The 26,791-nt window shown below is 37.8% G+C and overlaps 4 protein-coding genes, 1 long non-coding RNA gene and 2 other non-coding genes across 7 annotated transcripts in view; 3 read left to right on the top strand and 4 right to left on the bottom strand.

Annotated features, from left to right (window-relative positions):
- LOC131768916 (proline dehydrogenase 1, mitochondrial-like) overlaps nucleotides 1-5,039 on the top strand; it is a 40,876-nt gene extending 35,837 nt beyond the window's left edge. Inside the window, 5 exon segments of the mRNA XM_059084618.2 lie at nucleotides 411-510; nucleotides 513-556; nucleotides 951-1,222; nucleotides 1,645-1,733; nucleotides 2,346-5,039. Of these exon segments, the coding sequence (XP_058940601.2) occupies nucleotides 411-510; nucleotides 513-556; nucleotides 951-1,222; nucleotides 1,645-1,733; nucleotides 2,346-2,536 (696 nt within the window). The 3' untranslated portion in view covers nucleotides 2,537-5,039.
- A 1,484-nt stretch (nucleotides 5,040-6,523) lies between these two features.
- On the bottom strand, nucleotides 6,524-11,398 carry LOC131768979 (uncharacterized). Its single transcript, XR_010716700.1, has 7 exons — nucleotides 11,347-11,398; nucleotides 9,941-10,054; nucleotides 9,434-9,468; nucleotides 8,829-8,938; nucleotides 8,324-8,368; nucleotides 7,459-7,512; nucleotides 6,524-6,784 (listed from the first exon to the last, which is right to left on the bottom strand). It is a non-coding gene; the product is annotated as an uncharacterized lncRNA (long non-coding RNA).
- On the bottom strand, nucleotides 7,622-7,700 carry LOC131768990 (small nucleolar RNA SNORD36). The gene has a single exon (XR_009339025.1). It is a non-coding gene; the product is annotated as a small nucleolar RNA SNORD36 (small nucleolar RNA).
- Nucleotides 8,658-8,728, bottom strand: LOC131768991 (small nucleolar RNA SNORD36). Its single transcript, XR_009339026.2, has one exon. It is a non-coding gene; the product is annotated as a small nucleolar RNA SNORD36 (small nucleolar RNA).
- A 1,260-nt stretch (nucleotides 11,399-12,658) lies between the features above and the next one.
- On the bottom strand, nucleotides 12,659-18,034 carry LOC131768955 (GDP-fucose protein O-fucosyltransferase 1). The gene is made up of 7 exons (XM_059084657.2): nucleotides 17,820-18,034; nucleotides 16,779-16,873; nucleotides 15,981-16,151; nucleotides 15,497-15,615; nucleotides 14,702-14,897; nucleotides 13,733-13,963; nucleotides 12,659-13,452 (listed from the first exon to the last, which is right to left on the bottom strand). Exons 1-7 carry the CDS (start codon nucleotides 17,971-17,973, stop codon nucleotides 13,288-13,290), a joined length of 1,131 nt encoding a protein of 376 aa, XP_058940640.2. The 5' UTR covers nucleotides 17,974-18,034; the 3' UTR covers nucleotides 12,659-13,287.
- A 163-nt stretch (nucleotides 18,035-18,197) lies between these two features.
- The window catches only part of LOC131768944 (endoplasmic reticulum aminopeptidase 1), a 34,262-nt gene continuing 25,668 nt past the window's right edge, over nucleotides 18,198-26,791 (top strand). The window contains exons 1-4 of the mRNA XM_059084645.2: nucleotides 18,198-18,227; nucleotides 19,683-19,873; nucleotides 21,615-22,259; nucleotides 22,725-22,998. Of these exons, the coding sequence (XP_058940628.2) occupies nucleotides 21,634-22,259; nucleotides 22,725-22,998 (900 nt within the window). The 5' untranslated portion in view covers nucleotides 18,198-18,227; nucleotides 19,683-19,873; nucleotides 21,615-21,633. The remainder of the gene's footprint in view (nucleotides 18,228-19,682; nucleotides 19,874-21,614; nucleotides 22,260-22,724; nucleotides 22,999-26,791) is intronic.
- On the top strand, nucleotides 24,053-26,088 carry LOC131768946 (uncharacterized). The gene has a single exon (XM_059084647.2). It carries the CDS (start codon nucleotides 24,058-24,060, stop codon nucleotides 24,835-24,837), a length of 780 nt encoding a protein of 259 aa, XP_058940630.2. The 5' UTR covers nucleotides 24,053-24,057; the 3' UTR covers nucleotides 24,838-26,088.

The raw sequence follows: 26,791 nt of genomic DNA, 5'->3' as shown, positions 1-26,791 counted from the left end.
CAGATCTCAGGATTAAAGGGTAAATCCTAGAAAAGACATACCACACCTACAAGAAACACTTTTTAGTCTTCCACTTGGCAAAAAATACTACTAGACTTGAATGCACTGCTGGTAGCAGTGAATATTTGTAAGGAGCATCATTAATAAAAAATTATTTCCAACAAAAGGAAAGAAAGACAGTTTATTTTTAAGTTAGTGAGGAAGACAATACAAGGGTTCCCCCACTTTAGATTACAGATACTACAAACTGATGAGGAAATTTAGGGGAAAAAGATTATTGTTGGAAAAAGCTGCAAAGCCAAATTAGAGTAGAGATTATTGTGAGCTTAAGAAACTTTGCACTTCCACCTGCCAAGAGATTCCTCAAACAAAAACTGGATTTTGTGTGTGAACAGTTTTGTAATTATTAGCATGCTTCAAAAACTGGTGTGAGGCTTATGGTTGATGCTGAGCAAACCTACTTTCAACCTGCCATAAGACATCTCACTTTAGACTTGATGAGGAAGTTTAACAGGAAACACCACTTGTGCTGAACACATACCAGTGTTATTTAAAGGTGAGTGTTTGTCTACAAGTTTTCACCTACATGGAAGTCTTCAAGTTGATATTTCCTCAGTAGTTGTACAGTTTGGAAGGGTAGACTTTTTTCTGGTGTTCTTGAAGGGGCAGCATGGCAATTGTAAGCACTGGTCCTTTTTTACTGTACTAATACAAATGAAGAGGCCTTGGCTGTAGTACTATTAGGTTGATGTCACTATTGGTAACAACCAAGTCAAGAGGTCAAGAACTGACATTAGGCTGCAGAAGGCTTTATGATTTAATTATACAAAATTAATGTACCCAAAAAACCCACAAAGGGAAGTTATACACTACATATTACTACAGCTCACTTGGTAGGAAAAAATTGCTCAAATATAATATCAAATAGTTGTGCTATCTTGTATATCCAGGACACCTACACAAAGATACAAACAGACATGGAATTGGCAAGACGGGAAGGATACATGTTTGGTGCCAAGCTTGTGCGAGGTGCTTACATGGAGCAAGAGCGCCTTAGGGCCAGCACAATAGGCTACCCTGACCCAATCCACCCAAGCTACAAGGCAACCAGCAAATGTTTTGATGAAGTTTTGAATGCTGTGTTAGAGGAAACCAAAAGAGGAAATGCTAATGTTCTTGTGGCAACTCACAATGAGAATTCCATCAAGGTGGCCATCAACAGGTAATTTTCAGTTTACTGCCACCTTAAAGATTACAAACCACCATCTGCTTAGCTTACAATCAAGGATTTTAGGTTCACCTTTCAAACCCTTTTCTGGGAACAGGCACTAATATTACACCATTGCCAGCCGCTTGTGGAAAAAGATATTGAAATCCTTGGCTCATGGTATAAATCTTGCCTTTCTGTACAGCAAATTGCATACAGTAAGATTTTTAAAATAAAGCACCAATTTATTTATAACTCATTTAAGCTTGAATTGACCTTGCTTTTGATGTCCTTAAGAGCACAATGTGAAATCGCACTGCCATACAACATTTTGCACCCTGTGATTGTACACTGCTGAGGGGCTATAGCAAAGGGGATACTATTTTTTTTCTTCAAGATCACAGAGAGTTTTAACAATTTTTTTTATCTTCTCATAGGATGCATGAGTTGGGAATTTCACCTCAGGAAAGGAAAGTCTTCTTTGGACAGCTCTTTGGAATGTCTGATGCAATTTCATTTACATTAGGTACGAGGGTTGTACAGTTACATATCTGTATTTCAAGATATAGTTGCTTGAAGTATTAATTTACATGGCTTTTGCAATCACACATTACCAGCACAGGGAAGGAGTGTTGTGGCCTGATGAAGCATAGCAGGGTACAAGAGGCTCACATTTGGAAAGTTCAGTTAAATGAAGTAAAATACGAGGTGTAAGATCCATTAAACTGCGCTTTTCAGTGAGATGCAAAGAGTTGTGGTGAAGTTTAGTTCATTTAAATTTGCTTTACACTGCTGTCAATCATATTACAGACCTCTTTGAAAACATGTACATTATATAGTAGATCCCAAAGGTCTTGTTCTGAATTGCAAATTTTACAATTTTCAATCCAGATTATTTGTAACTTGTAGGGGTCCATTACAATATGGTGCTAGATGGCTTGGCTTGGCTCGGCTCAGAGCCTCAAAGCTTGCAAGTTATACTGCACAGTTAGTAAACATTTAAAACTAAAGTCTAAGACAAACCAGAATAATCACAGTATGTATCAAGGCATACTCCCCAACCTTCATAGTTCACTTCAGTGATTCACAGGAATTGCCTTCAACCACTGAACTAAGATTTTTCTCATCTTTGATTCAGGTAATGAAGGGTATGCTGTGTACAAGTATGTGCCATTTGGGCCTGTGGAAGATGTTCTGCCATACCTCTCGCGAAGGGCCATGGAAAATAAAGGCCTCTTAAAGGGGGTGCTCAAAGAGAGAGGCCTTCTCTGGGGGGAGCTTAAAAGGAGGTTCCAAGAGGGAGAGCTGACATACAACCCAGCATTGTGAGATGATATTGGTTCTTCAAAAAGAAGCCACAACTCCAGAAAGCAGACCTTGCTTTCAACAGTTTTTCAAATTAGAGTTCCTTTGACCATACTAGTTAAAATTAATACTAAGACAACCATAATAATAGGATTATAATTTGATTACAGTCACAATTGTTTGTATATAAATATAATTACACATAATTTTTAAAAAATTAAGGAATTCAAGACGTAACAATCTTTAGATGCCATATGCAAGACTTGTTTTGCTCATTTGCCCAAATTTGAAACACCTTTTGCAGTCCACATTTGTTGGAATTCAAAATTTGGCAAACACTTACTGTGTTTGCTGGGATTTTCTATCCATTATTGACAAGATGTGGCTTTAAGTGTAGCTTAGTGAAATAACCTTAAGGTTCTAACAATGATCTGGACCTGATACCTCGTTCAGTACCAGTTTAATTAAGGAAACTGTACATCAGTCCATTTAAGAGTTGTTGGATGTATATTCATTCCATACACAAGAAATGCAATAAGTACTTTACTCCATGTTTGCTGCTGAGGGTAAAAACAGTCATTAAGTTTTGATGTAGAGTAAAATAATACTACAAATTTTACATCCTAGGACAGATTATGTTCATACTTTTTCAGCAATGGAAAGTAAGATTTGCAGTTTAATTAATACAGTAATGAGGCAAATTTTTTTGCAAAATTTTTAGGTATTGACATAGTAAATAAGAAGCTTACAGAAATATTTGTTCATGAAAAAGGTGCTTGAGGGCAAAGGGCAGTAATTAGTAAATTTATCAGTACCACTGGGTTCTTTATTCATCCAGATAATTAATATAGTCTGAAGGAAATTGTGTTAGCAAGTATTTCTTTATGAGATACCTTATTGATTTTTGAGTTTATTTATTCCTGAGGGTTTTGTAAATATGTCACAGTCAACTGTTGAGAATATAAATTGGAAAATAGCACAGAATGGATGATATAATATTAAAAGTTGAAATCAATGGGGCGAGATTCTAAATACATGCATTAAGTGGGGGTGGGGTATACTTTCCTCTTGTGTCACTTGGGGCATTGCTTAATGTTTAGGATTTTAATGTTTAAAATCATCTTTGCAAATATTGTACAGAACAAGAGGAATGTTTTAATTCTGGAATGATGTAATTAGTGGTACTCTGAAATTCAATGAAAAATATTACATGCATAATTCTACTATAGAAAATTAGATTCTGCTGTTTTCCAATTATTTTTAATATTGAGTATGCTGGTATCTGGAAAATGATTCAGGTATTCCCAGGTGTAGGTAACTAAAGAAGAATCCAGTCTAGGGAGAACACAAATAAATATATAGAAATTAGCATTGGCTCTTCATCCATAGCTTAAGAGCACACTTGTCCTCTAATTAGGAATGGTGAATGGTAACTTGAAAAATTTGGGGTGATAAAAATTTCTAGTCAGATATTGAAATTCTCTAAACCTTTAAGTTGAGTTGCAAAGTGATGTATTTCATTCAAAGTTTTTAGAGTCTGGGATTTGCTATTCCACCAGGGTGTGGATGTAGAGTAGCTCAGAGTAATGGTTGTGAGGATAGCAATTTGTGTATGATTATTTTCATTTGTCTTTTTAAAACATTGCAATGTGGAAGTCAAGTTATATAAGGGAATGAAAAGAGAGCATATTGACATTAATCTGTTCGTAAGGATTGTAATATTGAAATGTCTGGGTTTTCGACTTTGGAACAGAGGTTTTGAAGTCTTGTGAGTCTTGGATTTTATCATATATAAACCCCCTTTTGTAATAGATGGTAATGTCTTTGTCTGAGTTATTGATCCCAACACTAATCTCCCATTTTTAAGATGTCTTTGCCTGCAAATCAGAGCCAGGCCAAGGTGCATGTCCATTCATGTGAAAATCAGTCCAATTTGGGTGTCAGTAAAATAGGTAAATGATGTAACAAAGACTTACTGAGATAATCAAAATAAAGGCACATGAGAAATGGACTAGTCGAATACTAGATAAATTAATTACACTTAGAATAAACATTTTCAATAGGGGTAAAATATTGTATGTGTACTGAAATGTTGTAAATAATTGGTGTCCTCAATAAATGATCAGATAAAAACAAGGTGTTTACACTTCCACCGGATTGTTAACTCATCTAATATAGAGTCTTGGTTAAGAAGCAGAGGGGGGGGCACTTGTAAGCCATAATAAAACTATTTGAAGAGATGTGTTCCACACAACATGACGAACATGATTAAGTGAATAAAATCAACATATGGTCTTGAAAAACTTGCCCTACAACATATGCCATTCATTAAACATACAGCAGAGGGTAACACAGAAGGAATTATGCACTTCTATTTAAAGAGAAACATTCCCACCATCAGAGAGGTAACCAGTCAACTCGCCGACGGACCAACTCGCCGACGCCAACTCGCCGACGTATAAAATCGAGTAGAGACGTCGGCGAGTTGGTCGTCAATCCAATACAACTTATTAGAAGTTAAACATACAGAGAAGTAAACGATATTTAGTAAAAAAACACTGGCGAACATTGGTGAACATCAAACAGAAGCTTAAACATCGGTGAACATTGGTGAACATCACCAATGACTATAACGAACGAGTTATTGTGCGACAACAACACCGTAAAGACTCATCTTGTCAATCGCTCAGATTTTTTAACGAAAACTTGGCTTTCTAGACGAGATCTTTAGTAAAATGCAATTATTTTTATTTGCAACAAAGTTTATAAGGATCTTAAGGCGAATAAAGCGAAGTAAACCTCACCAACGACTCTAACAGCTTCAGACGCGAACGAGTTATTGAGTGACAACAACACCGTTAAGACTCAGCATGTCAATCGCTCAGTTTTTTTAACGAAAACTTGGCTTTCTAGACAAGATCTTTAGTAAAAAGCATTTCTTTTTATTAGGCAATTACAGAGTTAATTTTACAGAGAAACACATTAGTGTTTGGATTATGGGAGAAATATGAAAATGGTGAAAGAACAGCGGCCCAATTATTGAAATCGATGTCGAGATTAAACGGACCTACAAGAGCAGAGTAATTGCATGATATACATTACTTTCACATGTTCATCTGATCTTTATAATAAATGAAATTTTATCGTTTTTATCGTAAATCAAACGTTCTCGATCATGAATAAATCTTTCTTTAAAGTTAAAAAAAAACATGTGGTTCCGCGTGGTTGCTATGGTTGTCACACAATAACTCGTTCGCGTCTGAAGCTGTTAGAGTCATTGGTGAGGTTTACTTAGCTTTATTCGCCTTAAGATCCTTATAAACTTTGTTGCAAATAAAAAGAAATACTTTTTACCAAAGATCTTGTCTAGAAAGCCAAGTTTTCGTTAAAAAATCTGACCGATTGTCATGATGAGTCTTTACAGTGTTGTTGTCATACAATAACTCATTCGTGTTTGAAGCTGTTAGAGTCATTGGTGGTGTTTACTTTACTTTATTCGCCTTGAGATCCTTATAAACTTCGTTGCAAATAAAAAGAATTGCTTTTTACTAAAGATCTTGACTAGAAAGCCAAGTTTCCTTTAAAATCTGACCGATTGTCATGATGAGTCTTTACGGTGTTGTTGTCACACAATAACTCGTTCGCGTCTTAAGCTGTTAGAGTCGTTGGTGAGGTTTACTTCGCTTTATTCGCCTTAAGATCCTTATAAACTTTGTTGCAAATAAAAAGAAATGCTTTTTACTAAAGATCTCGTCTAGAAAAGCCACGTTTTCGTTAAAAAATCTGAGCGATTGACATGATGAGTCTTTACGGTGTTATTGTCGCACAATAACTCGTTCGCGTCTTAAGCTGTTATAGTCATTGGTGATGTTCACCAATGTTCACCGATGTTTAAGCTTCTGTTTGATGTTCACCAATGTCCAATGTTTTTTTTACTAAATATCGTTTAATTTTCTGTATGTTTAGCTTCTAATAAGTTGTATTGGATTGACGACCAACTCGCCGACGTCTCTACTCGATTTTATACGTCGGCGAGTTGGTGTCGGCGAGTTGGTCCGTCGGCGAGTTGACCGTAAACCATCAGAGAAACGTTTAAAATAATTTCATTTTTTTTAATATTTCCTGTCAGGGGAAAATGATAGCAAAGCCACAGACAATTGTGCAATATTCTTGTTGTGGCTGTTTAGGTATGTTTCCAGTGCTGTTAGCAGTGCTGGTTACAGGGACAAGGGCCTGGTCTTGATCCCAATCTGCACACCGCACTTGATCCATCTATGGAGTAAATGAAAAATCATGTTATTCAACGCATTGTAACTTACAGGGAAACACTCCTCTACATGCTTTGTCCCATTAACATTTGTTCAGTGGCCACAAACAAAATTGTTCCTCAAATTTGCCACTTTCACTCCCATGGACTTGCTATAAAGATGTTGACTGATGAATGATGTCAAAGTATTTGCAGCACACCAAAAGCAAAAGGATTTATAACCACATCAAATGAAAGAAGCAGATGCTTGTGAAAAACATCGGGCAAATGAAGCTTGAGGGTAACATCTCTGCAAATGGCATGATCGTACATTAATCTGATGGATACTAATGTTTGGGTGTCGAGGGTTAAGGCTACTGAAGCAACCAAACTAGATTAAAGTAACTTTAATCCATCAGATGGCCCCTGTGCTTATTTATCGTCATGAGTTAATCTGAGGCAGAGTTCTCATTCTCTACCTTAAGCACATATCATCACTTGGATCTGTTCATATGGCAAAACTACTGCAAATGTTTTATAAATGCAAGGCAGAAATACACAAATTTAACAAGAAGAAGAAGGTGGGCACTGAGGCATTGTAAACTAGAGCAGTTTGGCTGAGACAATAATGAATAAAAGATACACCAACAACACTGGACAAAAAATCAAGGTAAAAATGTAAAACAATACTTGTACTTACCACGTGTAATCAGACAAATGAGGTGCTATCATCCTGCTTCTTCTCTATAGCATACTGCAGAGAGTAAACAAATATTTTCATAATCAAATTATAAATAACCAATGGCTAGGATTCTATTGAATATGCTTTCTTGCTTGTGTTTTAATTAAGAAAAGTTCTGTCAGCTGCTCAGATTTAAAAAGCTCGTTTGTGAAACCACATATTATATTCAGTACACAATATGGTTGTAATCATCACTGCAGCAGAACAGATTCAACGCTGAAAATACTGCCACAATCTGCCAATCCTCTCCACTATCAACATTTACATCTTACCCTTTCACTACTAAGATCTTTTTACTAACTCTCCTTACTGTCTGTCACAAAATTCTTTGGATGCTAATTTGGTATTGGATTGACTGATAATCCCCTTGTTGATGTTTTTTTTTATTCTCATCACTTATCTGCTTGATATTGTATTGATATTGTAAGGAGAAATTCTGCCTTGGTCACTCATGGGAGTTGAAGTGTTAAGTAAACATTAAGGGAAGCTGAGGAAACATATTCATGCCTTTCATTTACTTCTGAAGTACACTCTGGGAGGTTGAATTGCACTTGAATTTTTCTTTCAATATTTATAACCTTGAGAATGACCTAACAGCCGCTGATTGTGTATAACTGAGACTACCCAGAAATAAGCCAGGCTAAGTTTTATAACCAGCCATTTGAGAGTTTGCATCAGAAGGAGTTACTTCAAAGAAATTACACTTGATATAAAAACAATAACAACAAAACAATGAATGTGGATATTTTCCATCTCAACCCTCATTCTGTACATGAACTCAAAAAAACAATGTAAAGAGCATTTTTGACTTTGTTATACTTACAGTTGTCCCTCAGAGAAAAAAAAACCTCTATGTGTCCACAGATTTCTAAAAATACAACAAAAAAGTATTTTTAAAACCACAACCAAAAGGAAAAGGTTTAACCCTTTAACTCCCAAGATCTGATTGTTAATTCTCCCCTCTAGCTGCTACATATTTCCTAGTAAATTAGTTATGATAATTTGGTGTTAGATCAAGATGACAACCTCAACCTGATATGTCTGTGTATTCTCACTACCTTTTTGCTGGATAATGTATGGATGTTATGGGGAGAAGTTACATGTTAATCACTTCTGGGAGTTAAAGGGTTAAACTATCTAAGATTATATTTTAAGGACATGCTCAGACTTGAGGAAAATAATGTCTTCAGACTTATTTCAGGTGAAGAAATTCAAAGCATCACTGCATGTCTTTGATAGCAAAGGTAAATTTAGAATAGTTGGTGAAGAGTCACAGATGTAGAAGTGATTATCATTGCAATATCACCAAGGTATAAGATCAGACTTACCCCACACAACACATAGAGAGCAGCAGCATTACAAGATGCAAACACAACTTTTCCTTCTGTCCATCTTCATCTCAGTCATCTAGCATCTTTACATGACCCTTGAATAACCCCTACAATGAAAAGACATTCTTCTTTTCTTGTCAGGATCACATACAACAAGTTACATTAACATGATGCAGTTGCTGATGTTGCAGTGGAACTTTTGAAACAACTATTTTTCATGCAATTCAACAAGCATCACCTTGCTCATGCAACACTAGCTTAACACCACAAACTGTCAGCGACTTAAATAAAGTGAGTCATTCTACTCTGCCATCATCACTGATGACAAGTAGTCAACACCTTCGCAAAGTCTCATCATCCAGCCCTATTTAAAATTTATTGCGACCACATGTCTACTGTTGTTGAAAGATGTTACAATTCCCACAAGCAAGGAATAAAATGGTGTAATGACCATCTTTCACTTTGTTTTTTGACACCTTTAACCAGCAGGTATAGACAAATTTGTTAATGTTATCTCTGTAATTATTCAACATAAAATATATGAAAATACATTAACTTCTAGGAGAGGCTCAAGAAAGCTGATAACATGAATGAAAAGTTACCTTAACAAAAGATAACTCTGCTAGTAGCTTGCTACCTGAGAAACAATAAGAGAAAGTATTTTGTTCAGAATATTTTGTATGTATTTCCTCTATTACACTGTGTGCTGAGGAGCACTGGATTAAGTTTAACAAAACAGTAATTCATTTCAATAACCAAGAGCAAAGAGAGAGTTCTTTTGCAATCAATTCACTGCTCAGACTCTGTTTTCATTCAGAGTTAAGTGGGGTAGTACTTCACTCAGGGTTTAAGCCTTTTTATGTCATCACAGCAGTGAAAGGTTGGTTTCATGTTAAAAAAATAATGTCTCCAGATATCATGTGAACCTCAAAAAAACAATCTTTGATATGTAGCAAATTCCCTTTGGTCACCAAATGAATGCTTTCAGCAAACCCTCTACTTAAAGGCCACTTATCACTGGTGCAGGTGTAGTTGCTTAATAAACCTAGGGATTTTAATGAACTCATCTGCACTCCAGATGACAAACCTCAAATTGTTTCAAAACTTACACTTCTGTGCCATATCATCCATTGTGAAACTTCCTTGCAGAGAGGATCTGTAACATTTATTGGGCTAAATGCCAATTAAAAATTTCTTGAGCTGCAGGAAATTGTACTTATTTCCTATGGAAAAAAGACAACAAATATATGTCAACAATTCAGGGGTGAACAAGTTAATTAAGAAACTTTTAAATAAACAATTAGAATAAGTAATTCACTGGTCAGACAAAGAAAAAAGTTCCTTCATTTCATTTCAGAAGAACGAAAGTTTGGATTATTCATCATTCCAGTGAATGTGTGGTTCACAAAAAACTGCTGCTCTGGTTGCAACACAATACACATTGTTCAAGTTTGAAATTCTTTCTTCTTACTCCTTACTGTTCAAATGGGTTGGAAAGAGATAGGAAATGAGGACTGATCTATTGTGTTGTATTGCAGGCAATATGCCAGGCAAGATTCAAAATGATTTTAAGATGACTGCATCCATTGTTGAGTTCCATTCAAAGTTAACTTTCAAAATATCTACTCTTCAAAATAAAGACAAAAGTTATTTGGTTACAGATCTCTTTTAACCCTTGAACTCCCAAAATTTCTCCTCACAATATACATACAATATCAAGCAGACAAGTGATGAAAATAAAGGCAAATATCAATCAGGGGATTCATTAGTTGATCCAATAACAAATTCTCAGAACTGAAATCATAGGAATTGTATGGCAGTCATTTAGGAGAATAACTAACAAGATCTTGGGAGTTAAAGGGTTAAGGTAAATTTCTTGGGTTCCAAAAGTCGTTTCTCAGCACAATTTAAATAATTCTCATGCTCTCCTCAGTATCCTAAAAAATTTTTTGTAGGTTTTTTAAATCACTTTTTCAGCAAAAGCATGACCACATAGGGTTCAAAAAACCTAAGCTGAGAATATTGCACTGATAAAGATTCCTTTTCTGTTGGCTTCCATGTCAGACTTAGTCTCATGAATTTAGGGGGTAACTTTAATCTTCTCCTTTCCCCTCAAAGTTCTTGGTTTACTTCTATTTAGCGCTTAAAGAGAAATAATAAAAATTTCTACCCGACTAACTCATAAAATATTGCTAAAAATAGCTCAAATTCACAGAGGTAAAGAGATACAGCTATAGACTGCTTCTCTAAAGTGTTTAAAGATTTGTGTGGAGTAAATAATTTTAAACTGTGAACTTTGAGGTTTGCACATTTAAAAATTTTGTTCGTTTGCAAGAGTTAGTTGCACGTGGTTAACCGACTGAGACCATGTTACCATTGTTATGACCACCGGTCGCCCTGAGACCTACACCATTTCTTACACCACGAGTTTAACTTTACCCCGCTTTATAAGAAAGATTCTGGTACAAGGATTACGATAAAAAAAAGTAATAAGTGTTTACCCATGCACACTGACCTTGCTTTCCCTCCGCCTTTCTATAGCCGTTCAATCACTCACGCGGTTTTTGTAACCCAGAATGCATTTCAAATTTTCTTCCCGTGACAGAAATACTCCTGGGGGTTGAGAGGGTGGGGTTTGAGGGGAGGGGGAGGGGGGAAGGAGGGTAGGAGCTACAATGGAAACATATATGATACATATTGGATTATATATAGCGTTGCTTTTCAGCTACTGTACAGACGTTATCCATTTCGGGGGTCAAAACATAAGCTCCTGATTAGCCCAAATCTTGTATGCTTTGATCTTAAAAGAATTGAACACGAGTCGTTACAGGCCTATGAAAATTACTTTGGTTAAATAAGAGAATCCTTCCTTGGTGTGACGTTCAGGAATAGAATCCTCAGTAAAAAATCAAGGGAGGCTAACAAATTTCCAATGAAATGGATAGTAGTTTTCAAAATTACAGGAAAATTAGATTATAAAAACAAAATAAGTAGGAAGAAGTAATGAAACAAGGTAACATCAAAGGATATCCCAGATTTTTTTGACTCCAACACAGAGCAAGTAACCCTTTCTAGGCTATGAGAGTCCATCAAATTTCTGCTAAACTGACAAAACTTTTCATGGTATTGCCCTCTTGGCAAATTAAAACATCTGGCTCTGGTTGTTTAGAGGGTGAATAGCTCTATGTATTAGGTAGATTCCCATCCAGTGGATAGCACAGTAGGTTTAGCTAACAGTTATCCATTGAATAGGGTATTATTCATTGGATAGCCGTATCCACCCTTTGAAAAACTGGGCTGTGATTTAGAATGATTAGAAAGTTTTAGATTTTCTTCATGACAGTATTGAGGATAGGCAGAATTTTCCCACACACATCGGAGGGGGTCCTTTATCTGCATCTTGGTGGCAATAATGGCATGTCAGGTTGTTTGTGTACTATGGATTGTCATGATTTGATTGCAAAGTAGGGTCACATACCCCACCCCTAGACTCCCCCTTCCCTAAACCCTTGACTACCCCTGAATGATCAAGACAGAATTTCTCCTAACAGTATCAATACTATATCAAGCAGACAAGTAATGAGAATAAAGAAATATAAAAATATCAATTTGGGTATCATTAGTTGATACAATATGAAATTCTCCAAACTAACACCATAAGTATGGCAGATGGTAAAGAGTGTTATTAATGAGATCTTGGGTGTCAAAGGGTCAACCCTGCCCTTTTCATCTTTTGAAGATGCTGTGACTGAATATCAAGAAAGAGCATCATGGGCAAGCAAAAACCATCCTCACTAAAAGCAAGGAAGTAGTCAAAGTGTCTGAATGAATGCATTTTATTTTAATGAGTGTGTTACAGCTGGGGTCTGGCACACATCCCCACGTAGGCTCCAAACCTCTGGCACTTTCAGTACATTAACACCAGCAGTGTCTTTACTTTCATTGGGGTGCCAAAGGTTAACTGAAATTACATCATCTTCACATTCTAAACTCTCTGATTAGTCTGCATCATCTTTTCAATTAATCAGATGCAAAATTGAAGTGAATGGCAACTTATTTAAGCACTTTTTCCTGCATTGGAGGTCTAACTTCAAATGAGCACCTGGTTTTGGTGTTAAGACATAACCCGACAGCTTCAAGTATGCAATTGTTAATCTTCTGAGACCTAAACTATTCCTTCCATGAGCTCTCTTCTGCTTATGTAGCAATTTGAAGATAAAGATAAAATGCTACACATGGTACATCCACATGCCCCATGGCACCTTTTCATGTTCCAGACTTGTCACCTGTTTTCATGCTTCAGGTGGGTTCTTGAGGCACAGGCCATCATTGTGTTCCAAGACTTAAGCCTTGAATCCTTGGTGCCTGGCTTCAGATCACTGTTGAACTCTATTTCTGTGTTCTGTCCTCTGCTATGATACTACTCTTGTGCTGGTATGCTGTTACACCAAGCTTTTCAATCATCAAAAGCCCAGAATGTAGAGGGTTTTCCGTTAGAGTCTCTTTCACGTTTAACAAACGAGGAAAATGAAGACACGCAGTTTCCAATGAAAAAGTCAGCTCTACCAAGAATGGCAAGATCTATCTGCGGCAACCAAGGATTGAGATGGAAAATCTGAACCTGGTATGGATTACAGAAAAAAGGAAAGAACAGCTGGATAAGTTGATTGTAAATTGGCCACTGTGAAGAGTTTCTAAACCTGACATTTCAAGAGTAAGCCCTTCACCAGAGCAAATGATATCTTTCCCCAATTTCAATAGATGTACATGACAGATTATTACTCATTCTAAGAAAGATGATTCTGACTCCTTGCAACAAATTTAGGTAAAAATTGCAAGATACATAAAACATGACATTACCTCCTTTTCAGTAACTGTAACATCTAAACAGATATACTTACATTCAGTCCTTTAAGTCTAAACTTCAATTCCTCTGTCATTGGATCACTATCAGTGGCCACAAACACAGCCTTGGCTTTAAATCTTCTCACAGCTTCTTCAGTGCGGTTAAGGATGTCTTGTTGGGGTGGAAAGCAGAGCTCTTTTGTAACAGTTCTGTATCGTGAATAACCCAGACACTGTGGTGATGCCATGTACTGAGGCATACCTTCCGCATGCTCACAAGCATTTCTCTTGCAGAGAGAAATAAAGTCAGGTTAGATTTGCTTTCAATTACCACTTTACAATTTACTTCTCTTTCTATGTTACAAAGGTTACAAGGACGCATCCAAACCAGTGGCTGGACACTATAATCTCCCTAATCATTCAAAGCAGCAAAAAGTGGTTTGCAGTGTTTTCCTATAACTAGGTAGTTCAGAAAGCTACAAAACTCTAGAACAATTATTTATCTTTCAAATCGGCACTCTCAATCCCACGGTATCAACAAACACTTTTCATTCAACTAAATTATTCTTGTCTTCTTGTCACCAGATTTCCACCAATAGCATAGCTCTATTTTCTGCATATACAAATACACACAACTCATAATTCCTCCATTTGCTCTGATAAGGGTCTAATACTTGAAACCAGCTTTGAAACTCTTTACGGTGGCCATGCAATTTATGTTCTCAAGTCAGTTAATAGCAAATTACCCAAAAACAAAAGAGTTGCAAAAAAAAGAAAAATGGGAACATTTTCAGTCAACAATTACACATAATGTTGTGTAACAGTCATAAACTAACTGTACAGTTTAATTCACATGAGAAAAATTTTAGGTTGATGGAATTGAGAGGAAGGGGATGCTACTGATATCCTTTCATCTGTAGGATATCTAATGGACCAGGTCATCAGAAAATCTCTTAAAGAAAATGCTACCTTAAGATCTATTGAATTGCAGTACTACATTTATATAATAAATGAGTTATCTATACCCAGTCAATTCCATTGCGCAGATGAATTCCAACAAATGGCCCTTTTGGCAAATTGTTCTGTATATACTCATCCACTTCACTGTTGATCTTTTGCGACCACTTCAAAAAAGCATGTGCTTGACGATTAAGCTCTTCAACTGGAAAACTAGCTGGAGCTCCTCTAAATGCAAGAACTGGATGACTGGATGGTGGAAATCTAAGGAAAGGCATTTAAATTCTGTGTTACTCTTCTTTTCAATGCTGCTTGACTAAGAATCTCTCTAACTACCCAAAAACAAATTTCTTTACCCATTTCATTCACAAGATTGCATTAGTATTATCCTTACTGTCTGCTATACAATCCTTATGCTGTTCATTGGCAGAATTTGCTCTTAGATCAACTGATGAAACTTAATTGATATTTTCCTTCATTCTCATCACTTATCTTCTTGATATTGTATTGATATTGAAAGGAGAAATTCTGTCTTGGTCACTTAAGGGCTTTGAAGGGTTAAGGATGAGAATGAAATGAACTAGCTCAGGACTTTAGAGATAATCCTGATAATCCTTTCAGACAAGTTTCTTTTCATGTGGAAAATTCAGGTTGTTTTCCAAGATCATAAATTGCAACCTATTTTCCATAATTTAGTTTCAGCAAGGCTGAAGTATCCATTAGGGAATATGAAAAGAAGACGACTGTTTCAATTTAGGTTCATCAAGTACGAACAGCTTCAAACATAAAGAGAGGCAGAGTAAAGAAGGTAAAAAGATTTCACTAATAAAGAAAAATATCCATTCCCTCCCAACAAAACTTACTTCTTCTGCCATTGTTCCCTCTCATAAGGATCTTGTAAATGAATTCCAAGATGATAGACAATTTTCTCATCAAAGTCCACTTCTAGTTCATCCCAGAATGGTTTGAATGGATTTCCCTCCTGGTAAGAAAGACACTTTTGTTTGGATTGAGCTTGACACCATGCACACAAAACAATCCTAGCACCAGTATGCATAGCCTTCATAATGTTCTCAATGCATTTCCTTAGGTTTTACAAGGATAGTTTTTTAAATAATCATTAGCTGCTTTAGTTAGTCATATTACCTTTATTCTCATGACCTAAATACATGGATCAAGGGTGATATTGTAAAGAGAAATTAGATGCTAGTCATTCCTGGGGGGTCTAAAGGTTAGGAAATTGAAATAATAGACAAATCATACACAGCCACAGAGAACAATCCAGCAGTGGTTATTTAAATTTCATGACAGTTCTGTCACAGTTCTACTCCACTGACCCCTTTTTACCTTCATAATGCATTTCCTATCAGATCCAGGAGGTAACCAGCAGTAGCCACGCCTTGTTCCTTTTGGCCAGTGAGTGGGAGCTAAATGCTTCATAAAATCCTCTGCTAAAATAGCCTTATGATAAGTTTGAAGGGGTTCCACTTGGAAAAAGTCAGAAAAAGGAACATTTTTCTGCAGATGGAAAAGATATAAATAACTCTGGTTTAAGATAAAAACTGTGGGTGCATTGTTAAAAACAACAATGGGCTCTTTTTGGTCCTTATCAAAACTGATAAAGGTTTGTAGTGGTGGTAAGTCAAAACTACAATTATCAAACATTTTCTAAAAAAAAACTTGAAACACTCATAACATTTTACAGTGAATAATTAGCTAAAATGGATGGCCTGACATACTTGCATTTGATTCCTGCTAAAGGAATCATTACGGGCTTTTCAGCATCAAACAAAGCGCTACAGTTGTTGTCACACAAGCCCCAGAATTATGGTCACTGTGATAATTGCCCTTTACTTCACACAGTTATATATCAGTTAGCAAAAGGACTCTGATATCTGAGTCCTCCCATCAGGGAAAAATTTTTATGTTACACCAGCCCAATCCTAAAAGCCTGTAAATTTTTCATAGCATAATTAATGCATTATGCACAATTTGTATTCTGTTTCAAGTTGCTGATTAAAATACATCACTGAAGGCAAACATGGAAGAAAATTTTCTCTGTTTAAACTTAAGTTTGAGTTGTTTACTCCTCATGTACAAGAAAATGAAGCTGTACTGAAAAAAATAGAAAAATGCTTAACATACATATGTTCTCCAAGGTGGAAGAATTAATGTCCTGTCGAGAGCCTTTGCAAATGCTAATGCTCCCAGAAAATGTTCGGCCTGGTTTCCAAATCTTCCTGTAGAAAAAGAAAATCTAAGCTCCACATCTAACAGAAATAATTTGTACCTTCTTACATACTATTTATATTGTGTCATTGTATCAATGGATTTTTTATCCCTTGTTTAACCCCTGAGAGTGACTAGCATCTAATTTCTCTTTACAGTATTACTGATGAATCACAAGAACAGAAGGAAAGATCCCCAACTTAGTGTCATGTGTCATACAGGGTAGGGTATTATAAACATGGGGTCTACTATTTCGGGGTAGGGTAGTTTTATATGGGAAGAGCTCTTTTATCATATTCCAATAAATTTTTAATGCATAGTTTTATATAGATTAGATTAGTTTAGGTGTCCTTACTTAGTGGGAAACTGCTATCTTATTTGACACGTAAATAAAGTTTATTATTATTATTATTATTATTATTATTATTATGTCAAAATGCAGACTGGAGACCATGCAGACCAAGCAGATAATGCAGACTGAGCAGATCATGCAGACCGTGCAGACCATGCAGACCGTGCAGACCATGCAGACCGTGCAGACCATGCAGACCGTGCAGACCATGCAGACTCTGCAGACCATGCTGACTCTGCAATTTTTTTGTTTGCTTTTTTTAACTCTGATTTGCATATGATTAAGGTGCGCACATATTTTTCTTACTCTTTTGATAACATGACATAACTTTACCTGATTATTTACAAGGCTATTTCGACTCATGCTACCTATAGAAACAATTTGCATGTAATCGCAGGCGCAAGTTTATCGAGTACGTGGAGATAAGCCTCAGGCTGCAAATGATGGAAAATTGACCCAGCATGACCGCAAACTTAAGACCAAGAATTCTGGACTGTTAAATTCTCCTTGTCAGTATCATAGGAAATTTTCAAAAGACGGTATGGAGAATATGCACATAAAAGGCGGATAGACGTAATAATTTCCACATCTGAAGATCCACTTACCCATGCAGGGGCAGTAAAATACGTAACCACGAGAGTCCCATTTAAAACTTGCTTCAGAGTTTTTCATTTCCGAGGGGCCGGCCGACTGCCCTTGATTAATCAACGAAATGAAGGAACAAATGTACAGAAGGATGACTGCATGAACAGGACACATTTTAGATCAGTAGAATTCTACTCCACACAACGAAAAACAGTAACTCAAAATAAGTAAATAATTCAACTAAATGGAAATTATAAGCAGCTGAGTTTACAACGATAACCGCTGAAATTAGCGATTGCAGTCCACTTTCCCAGGAAACTGTTCGCGATCAGCCACTTATTAGTAAACATGGCGGTTCTTTCAAAAACGCAAAGCTGTGATACTCACGACTTATCTGAGAGCCGTTATGGTGCATTTTCCCTTCTCAGGTAAGGCTATTTTCATTACATTTTCTTTATTTACAAAGAAAAAATTTAGCTAAACCAAAAGTTATTTTGCTTTCAATCGGAGTGAAATCGGGCGACTGAAGCCAGAGCATGCATTCAATGCATGGTTTCAAAACACAGTTGCCCAGGCATCAATGATTTATTTAATGTGCCTAATTAATCTTACGCATGTAGACAATGAACACAGGCCTTATTCATTTCCAGTCGATCCTGGCAACTCCCGGAATAAGAGCAAATCTCCGGTTACCCTGTAGAAGTCACAAAATTTCCCGGAAAGAAGTAACTGGGGATCATGTTCCAACACTCAGATTCCCTGTTTTCCAAAAATCTAAAATCATCATCCCTGACATTTTGCTTTTTGAGTTTATTCAAGACAATAGATTCTTGCTGCGGCTCAGTCAGGTTTTGAGGGTCAAAACGCGAGGCTGGTTTCCCAGCCTAAGGGCCTAACCACTTTTTCTTGGGATTCAGAAGGTCATGTGGTCAACGGGATTGGTAGGCAATTGCGCCAGCAATAATACTGTTTTACTGGAACTGCAATGTGCACTTAGCTGCTTGCCAAAAAATTTAAAGTACAAAACTTTGGAGTCTCGTTAGCTCTATTATATTTACTGTAGAGTTTCCACTTTCCCAATAAATTAAATATACATTTAAAAGTTTTTTAGAGGAATTTTTAAGGTTGCTAAGAGGTAACGCTTCCGGCTAGTCGCTAAAACTTGCGGCTAATAATTTGTCTACATTCAAATCGTTCGCGAGTAATTTAACTTTGCAGTTCCAGTAATATTTGCGACGTGTTTGGTTACTTATCAAGATGGCTTCCGAAGCCGTGGTCTGGTGGTTGGGTCTATCTTTGCCAGGTTCGAAGGAGCAAGGTATTATGGGACGGTGGGTACATCCCTTTGAAATTCTTCTCATTTCACCGAGGGTGATAAAGGTAGTTTCCTGTAATTTTTACAGACTAGTTTTTATAGAGACGAGTTTACTCAAAGAGACAAAACAAAGCCCGATCTTCTATGAGCAGCAACCTACATTACGGTTTTGTCATCAGATTAAAATTGCAAAATCTTTCTTATTTCAATGGCTTACACCGGTTAAAATTCTCATCAGACGTAGATATACTTTACGCTAGACCACTGCACGCGTTGTATCTGTCTTCTTCGGGACCATTTTTATGCTAAACTGACTCAATTTCTTACATAACTATGTTCTTGAATGAGGTTCTTAATGGGGTGATGACTTTTACGGCTAATGGTTCACTCCCTTCCTTTGTGATTAAGAGTAAAATAAAGTTTGAATTTTTTTTTACGACTATGGGTTAAAATATGACAATTTGTGCGCCTAACGGCTATTTTTTTTGTGGGCCGTTTTACGGCTGACGGTTGACCTCATTGAGACCCTCTCGAGTCTGTTCTTGATTACTATCTCTCACACCGACAGGTTATGGAAGCGCTTGTCCTCCCACGCACTACCGCTGATTCACCGTTGCTTAGGGAAGACTGCAGGCCTATTTCACCGCCTCGCTATGTTAAATACGAAAATAGCTGGCTTTTGATCAGAAAAGTGACAGGAATACTTTTTGAACGATGACGTGAGTAAAGTTAGGTGCGACGAACGATAATCTGTCAAAGGTAAGAGAAATGAAAGTTTAATATGATTAGAGGGGATAATGTTCCCAGGTTCTAAACAACCTCGATCTATAACAATACAATACTTTTAACTCCCGGCATGAGACTCACACATGCCAACATTATTTTTCGAATAAATTTCGCTATTGACCTGAGCCTGTCTTTCAGATTTTTATCTTAAAGTACTTTTCTATAGATATATCCTGGAGAGTTATACTAGATTTTCACTTCTGAACAGCAAGACTTCGCTAGAGTAACAGGTGTTACAGGTAGAATATTCAGGTTGACACCCCAGTGCAACTCATATAACACTAGCGAACATCAAAGCGGATGAGAAGTGCACAGTTTACCCAGTATTGGTTTGATTATACACTCTGGCTGCAAAAACAAGTTAAACTTGTCTGTGTCTGTCCATAGGTAGAATTCTGTCGTTCTGTTCAATTTTAAAGTCTAGCTGACATGATTTGTAAATTGTTCATTGATTGGCGTAAACAATACCAGAACCGACCTGAGGCTGTTAATATATCTCTTATCAATTTTAACGCTATGGAAGTTAGAGAAATAAAACCTGACAAAAGTGATCTTATCCAGCCACTGGCTGTAAATTAAGGTAATTTGGTATTATCAACATCGCTCTGACGAAGGGCTAACGCTCGAAACGTCAGCTTTTAAACTCCTAACGGTGGCCAATTTACGTTATCGACTCAGTTGATAATACCAAATTACCATGTTATATTCTCTTACTGACGCAGCACCACAGTTTCTTTAGAAACTTACCCCCTTTATTGGCAACAAATTAGTCTTCAGGCGTCTTTTGTTAATCTTTATGTACACTACTCAATCATATCATCGAAAAAGACTTTGACAGTTTACAAAGTATTGGTTTAAAGACTCTTTGGCTCCAAGAATCAAGTCAAACTCGTCTGCCTCGTTTTATCGTTAAAATCGATAAAATCATGTCGTACTGCTAGGAGCCCATCACTGTAATGGGCTCCTGGTACTGCCTAATTTTTGCGTCCAGCTAAGATAATAAATAAATTTTCTGCCACGGTAGTAGCTCTAAAATAATGATATTTCAACAGGTAAACTTTGTTTGAAATGTTTATTTTCGACCCGGTTGGAAAATATGTCACTTAAAGATAACGATGTGGCACGTGACGTTTCAGTTTCGTGCTACAAATTTTTTGGGGGGCCATGAGGTAGCTTTGTTACACGTTACCTAATGAAGTACAGCGCTCTGCTGTGATTGACTGTTTGCAAAAACTACGATTACAGCCTGTGTAGCTGGCAGTTTTTTAGCACTCTACGAATATTTGGGCGGCAGATCCGCGAAAACGGCCATCAGGAGTACATTCCGCGGCGTTGTCGCTTTATGCTTCAAAGCGTAAACGTGACTGCCAACCTAGCGGGACACTGTAATCGGCGCATTTCTTTCATAAGTTCTCGTAGAAGTGCGCAGCTGCACGACTCCCCTTTCGTTTAAATTTGATCGCGGACATCCACGCTTTTGGGTTATCAATGGTCTACCGCTGACTAGCCTGACAGCAGGCTCTCGTGTTTATGTTTCTTCTTCTTGCCCCTTTTCCGGCACAACCGCATACTATAGCACCAGCAGCCATTGAAACCCCTGTAATCTCCTCTATGGTGTTGTCTGGGTGAACTGGGTCCTATGTCAATCTACCAGCGTCCTACGCGTTTAACAACGAGGTTTCAAATCAATAAAGTTTGCTTCGTTCCATTTCAGATAATATGTATTAGCGGTTATGGAAACGGATGACGATGATCTCGAATCGAAAGAGATGGAAGTCGATACGAAAGGAAAAAACATACGCAAAATAGTTCTGAAGTATATATTTTTCCTCCTGTCGCTGGTCTTTGCCGTGGCATTAGTCGGCGTCGTTACACAGTTCGATTTTTCACCGTACTTCACGGAGCACGCGCAAGAGCTGTCTAAACACCGCACCAGGGGGGAGGAGGTAGAGTTTCATGCCGTTAGTAACATTGAGAAGTTCCCTCATAAAGAGCAACGCCTTCCAAAGGATCTGAAACCACTTAGTTACAAACTTGATTTGCGAGTGAATTTGACAACGCTTAACTATAGGGGAGTAGTCAAGACAAGAATTCTCTGCGAGAAAACAACTCGTTATGTTATCCTTCACTGTGGAGACCTAGAAGTTTTGAACGTTTCCGTTACTGCAGAAAACAATCACGACATAGCTATCAACAGAATACTTGCTTTCAAGGAATACCAACAGCTTTGCGTAGAGCTCAAGGGAGATCTCTGTAGGGGAGAGTCGTATTTCGTTACTATTCAGTTCAAGAATAAGATTTCTGATAAACTGGAAGGATTTTACAAGAGTTGGTACCGCAGTGAAACAGGAGAAAAAAGGTGTGTGGTTGTTTCAATGTTAAAAAATTTTAAGAGGATGTGAAAAATATTACGATTTAATTCTTTGATTTCTTCAATGGATAAGCTATGCAGTTAAATCCTCTGAGACGTGTGAAAGCGTTAATTCTATTGAATAGCGGACGCCTTTACATCCTCATGCAATTATTTTTCTGTTGCAAGAAACTGAGTAAAAGGACCTTAACAGCTATTGTGGCGCTCAATTCACCAGAAGAGATACCTGCGTGGGAACTCCAACTTCAACAGTTATTGTGGGCAAACAGCTCTCCTTGCGGCTAACTTGTTGGCTCGACCTTTTTGCCATTTTTGGGAAGAAAGATTTTGCCTTATACTTATCTTCTATGTCGCCGTAGTTTCTTTTCCTTGTCTGCAACAGAACATTTTGCCACATCAACACACGTTCATTTATACCTCTTAACACTCCTACGTTTTTGTTCCTCCACACAGGATGCTAGCAGTGTCTCATTTTGAGCCTGCACACGCTAGGAAAGCATTTCCCTGTTTCGACGAGCCCTCTTTTAAAGCGTCCTTTAACATATCTATAATTCACGACCCTCAACTCTACGCCCTGTCAAACATGCCCCGGGCCCGGCTCGTAACCAGAAAGGATGGACTTGTGGAGGAACATTTTCTGCCCAGCGTCAACATGAGTACATACTTAGTCGCCTTCGCAGTGGTCGACTTTAGATATAAAGAAAAGATGACCAGCTCAGGAGTATTGGTATGTTTAACTTTATCCTAAAGCTTGTTGCTAAGTATTACAGTACTCAAGACACGTTAACCGTTGTTGGTGAATGGAACTTAACTTTCTTACGAAACTAATTTGTTGTCATCAATATCGATCTATTCGGTTGAGAGACCCGTAATTATTTACAAGGACGGGGGGAGGGGGTGTTGGAGGAGTTGGGGAGGGGTCGAAGGAGTTTTGGGGGGCTGTCGGAGGAGAATTGGGGGGGTCGGAGGAGTTTTGGGAGGTCGGAGGAGTTTTTGGGAGTTCGGATGAGTTTTTGGGGGGGTCGAAGGAGTTTTGGGAGGGTGTCGGAGGAGATTTCGGGGGGGGGGTCGGAGGAGTTTGGGGGGGGTCGAAGGAGTTTTGGGAGGTCGAAGGAGTGTTGGGGGGGGTCGGAAGAGTTTCGGGGGGGGGGGGGTCAAAGGAGTTTTGGGGGTGTCGGAGGAGTTTTAAGGGAAGGCCACAGGAATGGCCACAGGAATTAACTGCCAGGGAATGACGATCATTATAATACTGCAAGTCTTATGGGGCCCCGGGGATCCGGTAAATTTTGCTGTGACCCAACCAAAATCCTTCCCGGGCGAGGCAGGGTTCATAATGCAGATAATTCCGATCGCATTAGTAGCAAGACCTGATTAAAGCGTTCCGCGAAGGATCGCATTAAAAGCTTTATCAAGAAAATCTCTTACATGAGTTTGGGTCTTAAGTGCGCGAAAAATTAAAATTCAGACATCGCGTAAGTATCATTCACCACATCAAACGCGCAGCAATAATATATTTTTAGCAGGAAATGTCGAGGAGAAGTTTGTCCGTAAATAGGCATGTAGCTACAGCAACTTCTAGAAAGTAATTGCAAAGAAAAATACTGGTTCGAAAATCATTATAAATAAAGAAATTAGTTTCGTGACTTCAGCTCATGTCACACTGAATGATGCTGAAATACTTACACTGTTGGGTCTCCCACGTTATCTGTAAACAGTGGTGAGAGTTGTCAAGGAGATATGACACAAGGTCATATAAAGGCGAGTGCAACAATCACCAACAGTCAAAATGAAGGTCATTTGTGCCGGTTTGAGTAAAACGGGCACGAAAACATTGGCTAAAGCTTTGAGAATCTTAGGCTACACCGTGTATGATTATTTTGAACACCAAAACTTTCATGCAAATGAGTGGCGCGCTATTCTCTGCGAGGGTAAAGATCCTGATTTTATCGCCATGTATAAAGATGTCGACGCTGTAACAGATATCCCAGCGGCGGATTGGTTTCAGGAAATCTACGAAGCTTTTCCTGATGCAAAAGTCGTTCTTTCTCTACGAGATAACGACGAGGTTTGGGTGAAGAGCTTTTCTAAGCAGGTTGAAATCTTGACGACTTATGGTGGATTTGTAAACAGAGTCTCTCTTCTTTGGCTGAGACCGATTCTTGGTGTGATATCCGCCCCGAGTAAAGCAGCTGAAACATGGAAGAAATCAACTTTCGTTCAACTGGTCGCAAGGGCCTGCTATGGTAGCTTTAATTCGAAGTCGACGTCACTTTTTAAGAAGAAATACCGTGAGCACAACGAGAGAGTACAAGCTGTTATTCCGAAGGAAAGACTGCTAATCTACAACGTGAAACAAGGCTGGAAACCTTTGTGTAAGTTCCTTGAATGTGACGTGCCTGAAGAAGAATTTCCAAGGGAAAATGTCGCATTATCTACCACCCACCAAGCAATTTCAGCCGAACTTGAAAAAGTAAAACGGAAGTTATTTATCGTGCTGGCGATTTGTGCGCTTCTTGCATGTCTATTTTATTTAGTGTTTTTTCATAGGAGCGATAGCGATTTTTGAAACTTAGAATTGAATTGACGCGAATTAGTCGAACGTTTTTATGATTTTTTCAACCTAGATATAGTAATCATGATGTGATTGAAGTTCCTCTTGTAACTTAAATTGTGCAACATATATTTGTTCGAGAACTGTGCTTCAGGCAAAGTGACTCAGTTGTCTTGGACAAGACAAGTTTCTTGCATGTCTGTTTTATTTAGTGATTTTTAATAAGAGCGATCGTGATTTTTGAAACTGAGACTTGAATGGACGTGAATTAGTCGAATATTTGAGCTCATTTTATCCAACTTAGACATAGAAATCATGATATGAGTGAAGTTCTTGTAAATTTAACTGGGTAACATATATTTGTTCGAGAACTGAGCTTCGGGCAAAGTAACTCGGTTGTCTTGGACAAACGATACCGATGTGCACGTGGCATTTAGAATGGCATTGTCAATTCTTTGAATCCACCTTCGAGTAAGCCTTCTTCTATGACTAATTTACGCTTAAACCTCTCACTGCAAGGTTCGATCGAGCCCCCGATGTGTCCTTCTTAGTTGCCGTTTGATAATTTTCGCTGGAGCGTTCGAGTATGATGAGGGCATTCAAGCAGAAAAACGTTTCTGTGAGTATGTTTTATTTGGTGTCATAGCAGAAAATCTCAGTATATTTTTGAGATTCTGTCATTAAGAAACTGCCTGTCCATTAACTATGAAGTAACACGCGACTTTAGAACAAGATTTTGAGTTTTCGTGATGTTCTGATGCTTGTTGCGTCACGCACTCAAAAAGTAATTTCTATATTAAGGTCGTAACGATTTATGTTGGATCATATGGGGAGCCATTTGTGCCAATATCAATAGAGTCGAAAAACAACCCTTCTTTAAACCTCAAAAAAGCAGCCAAAGGCACAGCAACAGTCATCACGAATAAGACAGAAACTAGACCCTGTGAGCAGGGTAACTGGGATACCTGGATGGTACTGGATCCTTGGAATCAAGTGTAGTGATACTACGGGTGTCGGACTAGTATACTGAAATAGTGCGCTCAAGTCTGGCCAAGGGCATAGACGTATTTCAAAACATAGGCATGCTATGCATGCAAGAGTTACTTTTTTGTAGGGTGGGTGGATTACTTGAAACATTGTGAGTGATGTCTACATTCTTACAAAAGGAGAGAAGAATATTAATGTGGGAAAGAACGAAAATGTCAAATTACCTCACTCACAGGTATTTTGTGGTAGATTACGTGTGTTTTGCGAATAAATGTAACCAAAAATAAACTGTATTGGTGTCACAGATACCTGTTAGTACAAAATGCAGACAGCAGACTGCAGACCGGATACAAAATATAGACTGCAGACTGCAGAGTGGGTACAAAATGCAGACTAAGAATCTGAAGAGTTTTTACGTCAGGTATATAATAACATGTCATCTTACAGCTTACCGAGCGTCACGCAATCGCTTTTCTGCAATCCGCCTTCACGATTATTTGCAGTATTGAGAAATATTCCTGGCCCATTTCTTGATGAAAAGCGATCGCAATATTATTTCAAGCCTTCAATATAGTCTTATTACTTTGCGCGCGAGTTGGTTGGTGTGATGTCTGTACAGATTTTATCAACGTAATAAAAGTAGATGATGTGAACAACAGTGATGGTAAAGCAAGCTTAAAACGGCAGAAATCGCCAGAAAATACAACGGATACACAGGGTATGAGTAATTTTTATTGACTTTACGAGAAAAATGTTCATATTTCGAAATATGTATCGTTGTAAATCGACCATACTTCGTTCCCTGTACTATTCCTTATAACGTGCAGTTCCTCTCGTAACTTAACACCGAGTCACACAACGCGTGACGCGTTCATAAATTAATCGTTGGCTTTTTCTCGAGACGTGAGCTTGGGCCGCTTGTGACAAGACAATTGCGTAAACAATATTTAACATAACAAAATTATACACAAAAAAACACAGG

Source organism: Pocillopora verrucosa, chromosome 2 (genome assembly GCF_036669915.1).
Source record: "Pocillopora verrucosa isolate sample1 chromosome 2, ASM3666991v2, whole genome shotgun sequence".
Taxonomy (NCBI): Eukaryota; Metazoa; Cnidaria; class Anthozoa; order Scleractinia; family Pocilloporidae; genus Pocillopora; species Pocillopora verrucosa.
This window is presented reverse-complemented; position numbering and strand designations above follow the sequence as displayed.

Coding starts and splice junctions, on each gene's coding strand:
- LOC131768946 (XM_059084647.2), top strand. CDS start 24,058: ATGAAGGTCATTTGTGCCGGTTTGAGTAAAACGGGCACGAAAACATTG.
- LOC131768955 (XM_059084657.2), bottom strand. CDS start 17,973: ATGTGTCCTGTTCATGCAGTCATCCTTCTGTACATTTGTTCCTTCATT. Junction 16,874..17,819: donor ATTTTACTGCCCCTGCATGG/GTAAGTGGATCT, acceptor CTTTTTCTACAG/GAAGATTTGGAAACCAGGCC. Junction 14,898..15,496: donor AGGGAACAATGGCAGAAGAA/GTAAGTTTTGTT, acceptor GCCTTTCCTTAG/ATTTCCACCATCCAGTCATC.